The 9,256-nt window shown below is 44.7% G+C and overlaps 1 protein-coding gene across 1 annotated transcript; it reads left to right on the forward strand.

Annotated features, from left to right (window-relative positions):
* The first annotated feature begins 797 nt into the window (after nt 1-797).
* Nucleotides 798-2,684, forward strand: P884DRAFT_237545 (uncharacterized protein). The gene is made up of 3 exons (XM_069440043.1): nt 798-1,065; nt 1,219-1,792; nt 2,096-2,684. The coding sequence occupies exons 1-3, from the start codon at nt 1,024-1,026 to the stop codon at nt 2,668-2,670; spliced, it is 1,191 nt and encodes a 396-aa protein (XP_069300840.1). The 5' UTR covers nt 798-1,023; the 3' UTR covers nt 2,671-2,684.
* Nucleotides 2,685-9,256: the final 6,572 nt, after the last annotated feature.

The following is a 9,256-nucleotide window of genomic DNA, read 5'->3' on the forward strand; positions in this document are numbered from 1 at the left end:
CTCCAAGATCCAACCCCGCGGCTGCGGCAGGTTGCATCGCGTTTCTGGCAAATTTTCCCCTCCCCCCCAAATCGACGAGTATCGATGAGTGAGATGCACGAGAGAGGTTACCAGGTGGGAGCACCATGACTTGGACCCAAATGAATGGGTGCAGCCGTCTTGCTGCACCCGTCACGCACCCCCCCCCCCCCCCCCAAAAAAAAAAAATGAACAGGCAGAGTGCCGGCCTGGGATTGGCGGAGAGATCCCTGTCGTCATCCCTGGCCGCTAATTCGTGAATACAACGACATGGCGCTTTTTGGGAGGCTGGCGGAGGCTGGTCTCAATTGGTGGGGTGGTCGCGGTTGATTCAAGACCAATGGCAATGTGCGAGCATCTGCTTGAATGGCACTGCATTGCGTCCTCTACCCTGTTGCAGCAGAGATACCGGAATGCTCTGCCCGTGTGCTTGGCTGCTAACGGGAACCTTGTATATTTGCAGTACACGCACTTGTTGTGATGGGCTCCTCCTCCCAGGAGACGGTCGAATTCAGCAGCAGATCGGAAGTCCAGCATGCTGCTGCTAGATCCTGCTTCCCCGAGACGTTGGTGTCTGTAGCGCTACAGGCGCAGGCCGACAATGGCAGGAGGGTTGAAAGAAAAGCATCGCCCTGTCGCTTTAGCACGCTAAATCATTCCCCGACGGCATTGGGGTTGTCTGTTGAGCGCTGGAAGCGGACCCCGTCCTTCCCGCGCATCCCAACTCGACTGCGGAAGTCGGCTTGCACCGTAGTGTAACCGCAGGGCTCCAGTCCGTTGAGAACCTTCAAACCCTCAACGGCGCCCCGCCGTCTTCAAAACCGGACTCCGGCCCTCGGTTCCTCAGCGTCGGGAAACGGCTGCGACCAAAATCCTCGCAGTGCCAATCCAACATCGTTCTACCACCATCTCAATTATCCCCCCTTCCCCCTCCCCCTCGCTTCCCGAAGCCGCTATCCACAAGGTGGTCCCATTTAGCGCCCTTTTCCGTGGCGAGGGACAGAGATGGATCACGATCGCGCCTGGCCAGTAAACGGGTCGTCTGAGGTACGCCAGGTTGCGATGCTCATTACTTCTCTCATTTTGTTATTCTTATCTCCGAGGGGAGGCTATGTCTCTCCAGGGAGGAGCCCGACCATTCCAGCGCACCCATCGCGCTGCCGTCCCGACTAGTCGCTGGAAAGCCTAACCTAATCGTAGGGACTCGATGGGCTGCACGACAGCATGTTGGCCACCGGCCTCGTCGCTCAACCGCTTGCTCATAGCTGTAACCCTGAGTCAAGTCAATCTGGCCCGTGGACAACTGGTACGGTACCGGCTTGCTCGCCGCGCCTTGGGGGGTTATTTGTCCAGACACAGCAACAAGGGGCCATCCACCCATATGGACTGCCGAGTCCAGCACCGACAGCTCCGGTCGCCTTGTCGCCCGACTGGCCGAACCATGATACTTCGTACGTCACTGGCGCCTGGCCCGTCAGTCCAATAAGCCCAACCGTCGGCGAAGCGGTGGGCGTTGAGCTCAACCCTAATCTACTTTATCAACCCCTCTCAGCTCAGGCAGCACACGCCTTGTTCGACGTCAGGCTCCAAGATTGGGTCGGGAATGCCAACTTTCACTTGGACCTGCACAACACGTACTCGACTGCTCCCACTGTCTCCTCACTGCCGCACGCAGTTCCGCCCAACGTCGGGTCCGCTTGGCCCGGTCACCTCCCAACCACAACTCTGGACAGCGGAGAGTTGCCAGAGACAACAGCATTTGGACACACTACTCGTTCGTCCGACCAACCCACCGTTCCTGGGCCAGCTCTTCGCCCAACTCAAGCCGAACGTTGTACGGCCCTCCTTCGGTGCCCGCCCGCGTATCCACAGAGCAAGCGCCCCCTATCTCGATCTCGACAAGAGCATCGGCCTCCAGAACGATCAAGTCGGCCCGCGACAGCTCCCCAACCTCCGGCCGTAGAAGCTACGGAGACGAGCGTAAAGCCGAACACGACAGAACAAAAGGGACAGAGACCCAAGGCGAAGAAGCCACCATCCTCACCCGCCACCGCCGCCGCCGCCGCCGCCGCCGCAGGGGAAAGAGGCTGCGGGCCGGCCCTCCGCACGGCAACTCGCCGCGTCAAACGGCCGGCCCCTGCTCCCCGGCCGGGCGAGTCGGCTGCGCACCAGCGGGCGCGCGCCAACCACAACCTGGTCGAGCAGCACTACCGGCACCGGCTGCACGCGCGGTTCGAGGCGCTGCTGGACTCGCTCCCAGAGGGAATCCTCGACGACGACGACGACGACGACCAGGCCGTGCGGGGCGATCCCCGAGGAGGGACCGGCGCGGGCGCCACCATCGCTGCCCGCGGCAGTGGCGGATGGGATAACAACGATCAACAGACCGAAGCCGTCGCCACCGGCGTTGGTGGTAGGGGTGGTGGCGATGGTGGAGGCATCAAGGGGCGAAATAACAGGCGGATGAGCAAGGTGGACGTACTGACCAAGGCCGATAGAGTAATCAAATTTCTGGAGGGGGATATCCAGAGGATGAGGTGGGAGATGGAGGAGATGAAGAGGCAGAGGGAAGTGGCCTTCAGGAGGGTGGCCCCAATGGAGACTGGTGTAGAGGTCAGGGGGAACTGCGAGTGGAATATGGAGGGTCGGTGACGTACAGAAGGGCGGGTCTTTTTTTTTTTTTTTTGTCCTCATTCTTTCTTGGTTCCAGTTGCAATCCGCTGAAAACTGAGTTGACCAGTGTCTGGGATCCAGTGGAGGCAGCATACGATGTCACGAACAACGAACGGACATGTTATTATTATGTTATTATTATAATTAAAAGGAATGATGGATGACACCATATGTCAGAGGTTAAAGAAAGGGTTGTTGTTGTTGTTGTCATCATCTTAATCAGATAATCTACACTTCGAACCGTTTCTACGAGACCTATTCAGCGCTCTACTCACGGGGGGCTTCATCATCGTGACATGTTTATCATATTTGCCATCTCCGGTTGCAGTCCATTAGCACTCGATTTCTCTCCATCTAGTACCCAGTCTGCAAGCCAACATCGGGGAGAATAGATTCTGTTGCGGTTTTCGTGAAGGCAGCTTGTTTTCCAAGAAACAGGAAGAGAACCAGAAGGAAAACCAGAAGGAAAGCACAGAGTAACAAGCCTGACTCCGCCAACACCGCATTTTCAACTACCTCCCATGGGGTAAAACACCCCTCCCCATTCGCTTTGAGCAGAATAGGATTCACCACGCTAAGGCACATTAAAATACGTTTCCGACCGTCATATGCTGCAGAAAGTGGCCATTCGTCGCGAGTCCGTTGGCTGGGAATGGCCTCCAAAGCTTGGTCTTCCGGTCCTAACCCTAAAAAGAATACTTCCACAAACGGAAAGCAGTTCGTCACCGGTCTTACGAATACTCCGTTTTGCCTCAGCTCCATGACACCATAGGGATCTATTGTCTCGGGACGTCCGGCCGAGAGACAAGAAGTGAAGACCGCGATACATGACAAGACAATTCCAGAAAGATCAGCACTGACAGTCAGCAATCGGCAGCCATGGTGTCAACAAGTTAGGGAAAACCCAATACTCGGGAAAAAGTTAACGGCCTAAGAGGATGCTACAGCTCAATGGCTGCAAATGACTACAGCTCGGACAGGCTGCAAGATACGACACTATAGCGGTATTCACGCCATAGGCGGCACTCCTAGACCAACTAGTACGGTCTGTAGAAGTGGTGATAAGATACGTTAATTCTTCCAAGTGCCAGAGGCACTTAGGGATACTATCTAAATATATATCTATAACCCCTAGCTTATTATCCCTATTAATAGATCTATCGGATCTAACCTACTAATAGCTATATATTATAATAGGTACTAGGGTTTAAAAAGAAAAATATAATAACCTATTATAACTTAGTAAATATATTAGTTATTTATCTATAGTAATAATCCTAGTAAGTATCCTATTTATCTTCCCTATTATCAAATCTATCTATTCCTTAGTCCTTCTTCCTAGTAGTTCCTAAGTTTATAATAAATGCTAATACTATAGACAGACGCTCCTAAGGGGGCCGTGTAAGTGTTCTAGCCCTAGCCTAGGCGTCCCTAACCAGGGTATGGTTACTATAGACTATACTAGTAGCCCTCTTATATAAGGGGCTCTCCTACGCTAGTGTGTCCAAGCGTAGGCGTTTCTAGCTAGTGGCTACGGGCGGTGGTAGGTACGCTACCGGCCTGGCAATCGAGCTTGGGGGAGTACCGTATCCTATAGTAGCTAGCGGAGGTAGGTGAGCTATAGGCTCCTAGCTCCTAGAAGCCTTCTATAGTATAGTAATTGCTATAGTATACTTAGTAAGCTAGGCGATTATTTCTTCTAGCTATTATATCTTCTTATCTACTCCCTTCCTCTAGTTAAGGGTGGTTATATAGTTATTACTTGTGACTATAGAAGCCTCCTTTAGTTACCTAAGCTCTTCCTTGACTTAGTTAAGGTCCCTTTTGATATTACTAATAGCCTTATCTTGCCTTTAGACTATAGCCTAACCTATATTAAGAAGGTTAGCCTTGGTAGCTAGGTATTGGTGTTTAGTGAAGTCCTTGTTAGTCTTGTTATCCTTAATAGTATTATAGGCTATAGTGATATTTATAGGTATAGAGTATAGGCCCTAGTAATTAGTTAGGCTATAGTAAAGGTAACTAAGTTTAAATAGGTAGCTATTGACTAAGGTATTGCTATCTCCCTTTAGTATATAGATATAGGCTATTAGTAGTTCCTTAGGCTCTAGTATACTAGTAGGTATTATACTAGTAGTATAGTAGGCCTTATATACGTTCTTTAGCTTTTTCTTAAGGCTATATATAGCTATATTAGCCCTATATAAGTTATTACTAGCCTTCTAGTAGAAACGGCAGATCTAATAGTAGGTATAGATAAGTATTTCCTTGTTACTACGACATTCCTAGTAGGTATAGGTAAGGTAGTCCTTGATAGGCCTAATTATTATAGTTATAGACAGATATAGTAGGCTAGATTTGATAATATTAGTACTAGTAAAGGGGTTAAACTCTATATTTATAAGGGTGTTTTTAGCCTCCTTAAGGCTATCAAAGGTAATATATATATTATTAAGCCTGCCCTAGGACTTAGCCTCCTCCTCTTTGTCCTTAGGATCCCTTTTAGTCCTATAGGCAAATCTACTAGTAGGTACCCTATATTATACGTACCTAATAGGCGTAGTAGGCTAAGGCATAGGCTCGGGCGGTTAGAGTGTTAAGTCTAGCTATAACAAGGCCTAGGCTATTAGGCTAATAGTAGTATTAGCTATAGTCTTATTAACGACCAATATACTTTCTTTGTTACACTGCTTGGTATCCTATAGTATAGCTATAGGTAAGCTAATATATATATATAGGTATACGGTCGTATCTTAGGTAATGTTAGTAGGGCTAGATTCTTAGTAGTCCTACTCTAGTTAAGCTATATCCGATTTGTAAGATAGGAAGTCAGTAGGCTCAAGTATTAGAATTACCTAGCGCGTAGTTAGTGGCATTAGAGGCCTCTTCTTATTTACTATATCCTATACCTTGGTAATAGCGACCTTAATTAACGATAGTAGAGTCGGTATAGTATCCTTATCTATAGGAATATTAGGGAAGGCATTAGCTAGCTATTTATACTAGTATGCCTTAATTATATTAATAGGGACCTACCCGGTTTTACTAATATATTAGGTATATATAACTATATAGGTACCCCCTATCTTATATACTATGTTACTATTAGTGGTATAAGGCTAGAATCCTCCCTATAGGTTTAAGGTCTTATAGTGCTTAGCGAAAAATAGTACCAATATAATATAGTTATTATTACTATTAGTAGCTTTATATAGGTTAACTATAATAGAGGTACCTATAATGATACTAAATAGTATTACCTTTATTTCGCCCTTGATCTTAATAAAGGCAAATTTGGCCTCTAAATAGGGAATCTTAGTAATATTATCCTTATCTACACTATAGAAGGTCTTATAATTAGCTATAGTTATTTGCTCTCCTTGCGACTAGCGGCTATTGACAAAGTAATACGCGGCCAGTAGGCGAACTACCTTATACTTACTCTTGCTAGTATAGACCGTATTAATCACGCTTCTAGGAACTTAGGCTATAGCGCCTATCTTACTATTATAATACCATTCGACTATAGCGTCCTCTAGAAACTATAGGTATAGAGGGCTAAAAGTGTCGTAGGTAATACCACAAGAGGCATTAGTAACTCGAAGGGGTATATACTATAGGTTATACTATAGTATATTAGGATCTTTGCCCTCGAAGGCTATAGCCGCCTCTTTATAGCGTACTCGGACCGGGCTACCCGTTGCCAGGTCATTACGGAATTCCTCTTCGGTACCTAGGTTAGCCATAAAGCCTATACCGCTTTCTAGTATTATATCTAGGTTCTCAAGGAGATCTTAGACATTACTATCTGCTAGAGTGTTATTTTTGCTTATAGGGCCGGAGTATATACCTAGTACAGGCGTAGGTATAGCTTGTACCTAGTTAGACGCCTCTATAGCCGTCTACTTCTTCCGCCGATTGATAGGTATAAACGCGGTAGCCGGGGTGTTAGTTACTTCGGTTGCTATTACTAACTACGATATAGGTATATCTTACTAGCTAACCGGAGGCTTATTTCCGGTGGCTAGGCTTGTTACTATAGCTACTACTACCGCTATAGAGCCCTAGGTGCCTTTAGTAGCCTGTTTATCGCTTTTTCTAGCCTTGCTTCTAGACTTAGCCATTATGACTAATAGAATTAAGCTATTCTAGGTCGACAAAACTTAGCAAAAGTCGCGAAAGTAAGTGGTTTTCTTATACACGTGATAGGATAAAGCAAAAGGCAGTAGGAAAATACTCTCTAGGGCCTCCTTTTGATAGAAATGGAGGTATATAAGCTATAGGCGATGGCTATATAGTTATATTAATAGAAAAGGCTAGTATTAGAGGGTTTAAAGGTTGGAAAAGAAGGTAGTTATTAAAGAAATTATAGAAGAATTAAAGAGGTTTGAAAAACTAGAAAATAGTAGGAAATCTAGGGGTTTTTATAGTTTCTAGGTAGGGCTTTTAAAGATAGGATAAAAGAAGGCTTAAGCTATTAGTATTTAGCCTTACTATACTAAATAGGTAGGTTATTTAGCCCTATTTACTAAATAGTCAGGTTATTCGGTAGCTAACTAAGCTAGATATATAGTTTAAAGTAGCCTATATATAATAAATAGTAGAGTTTAGAATAAAAGTAGTAACAAAGATAACGGTATAAGGAATGGTAATAGGTTTTCTAGTATTAAAACAGATTTAGGGTAGCCTATTAAAGGTATATGTCTCTAGGTATTATTTGGCTTCTTCCTAGCCAGGTACGATGCCCTAGGTCTAGCTAGAAGTCTTCTACTTTAGGGGTCAGCCTTATTTCTTTCTAGGTAGTAGTTAAATCTAATGGCGATTTATATATTCCTAGATCAATTCGCTAGAAGTAGCCTCTAGTTCACTCTAGGGAAGCTACTAATCGTCCTTTACATCAAATCCGAGCTAGTAAACAAGGTATTTAACCCTTAGGCGCTTCTTTCTACGTATACGGTGGTCGATAATCTTCTTGATCTACTAATATTCCTTACCATCAACCAGAATTAGCTATGGTAGTGGTATAGTTCTTTTGAACGGATCAGGGCCTTATTTAACGCGGTAGAGTTAGGTAATAGATATAACCAGATAGACCTTCTAGGATTTAGGAAAATCTAGCTCGTAAGCTAGTTTTCCTACCCTTTGCTTGATTTTAAATGGTCCTACTCTCTAGGCTGACTATTTCCTATTAGGTTTGCTAGGTAAATGGTATCCCTTATATAGCTATAGCTAAACGGTGTCCCTAACTTCGAATTTAGTAGGTATATATCTCTAGTTATACTATAGTTTAGCTAGTGCTATAGCCCGATTAATCATTTTACTAGCTTCGGCCTAGTATTGCTTATATAGGATTTCTAAGGCCTTACGCCTGCTAGTTCTAGCGGTTTTCTTGCTTAGGATATCTAGTACTAAGTATAGTTTAAATCCGTATACCAGCTTATTTAGGGACCTCCTAATGCTAGTAACTAGAGTATTGTTAAGGTAATGCTATAAGGCTAGTAGGATTTTAACCTATAAGCGGTTAGAATTTACTATAAAGTTTATCTATAAGGCGATTTCTACGGTTTAGTTCGTCCGTTCGGACTATCTATTAGTCTAAGGGTGGTAGGCTATAGAAAACAGCAGCTTGGTTCCTAGTAGTAAGAAGATTTCCTTCTATAGGTCGGATATGAATTTGGGGTCACGATCACTAATGATTTAGGCTAGTATTCCCTAATCGGTAAACATCTAGGTCCTTAGAAGAACCGTTACCTATTCTTTAGCTATATACGTCTGGTAGCCGGCTATAAGAAGCTTCTTCTTACTAAACTCATAGGTCACGGTATAGAGTATATCTACTAGGGCATAGCCTTTAAGTGACCAGAGGGTGCTGGTTATTAGCGCTAGTGGCAAGTCGGTAATGAAGTCTATAGCTACTATATAGAATGGTATTAGCTAGGTACAAATAGGCTAGAGCTCCCCTGGTGGTAGGTTATAGTTGGTTAAATTTGCCTAATATACCTTGTAGTGCTATATAAACTTCGAAACCTTCTAGGCCTTCCTATAGAAATAAATAGCTATAAGCTTATTTATTATCTTGTTTTTACCAAAATGGTATATATTATTATAAACCATCTAAAGGACTTAGTTAATATAGTTTTCTGGTAAACAAAGTCTTCTAGTGCTATCAAAGTCTATATAGAAGAGTAGCCTATTTGTGAGTTTAAACGGTCCTATAGGTAGCTTTAGCCGTTTACGGTTTCTAGCTCTAGTATGGTCATTTCTAACCGAGTCTTTCTTATTTTCGCGGAAGGCTTAGTAGATAGGTCTATACTTCTGGTCCTTAGGGTAGCTAGTAATGATTCTAGCCCTAAATTCGTTACTAAGTACCGGTTCTATAATAGTTATATCTGTTATAAAGGCCTTAGTATCCTAGTAATTGCTTTAGATGTTCCTAAGCTCGTCGGTTAGGCTATCCTTAACCTTTAGGTCTTCTTATTCCTAGGTAGGTAACCTTGATAGCGTATCGGGTACTATATTTAGGGTCCTAGGGATATAAAAGATGTTAAGGTTAAATCTAGATAGA

The sequence above is a fragment of the Thermothelomyces heterothallicus genome, assembly GCF_042370625.1.
Source record: "Thermothelomyces heterothallicus CBS 202.75 unplaced genomic scaffold P884_scaffold_3, whole genome shotgun sequence".
NCBI lineage: Eukaryota > Fungi > Ascomycota > Sordariomycetes > Sordariales > Chaetomiaceae > Thermothelomyces > Thermothelomyces heterothallicus.

Coding starts and splice junctions, on each gene's coding strand:
- P884DRAFT_237545 (XM_069440043.1), top strand. CDS start 1,024: ATGGATCACGATCGCGCCTGGCCAGTAAACGGGTCGTCTGAG. Junction 1,066..1,218: donor CAGTAAACGGGTCGTCTGAG/GTACGCCAGGTT, acceptor ACCTAATCGTAG/GGACTCGATGGGCTGCACGA. Junction 1,793..2,095: donor AGCATTTGGACACACTACTC/GTTCGTCCGACC, acceptor CCGCCGCCGCAG/GGGAAAGAGGCTGCGGGCCG.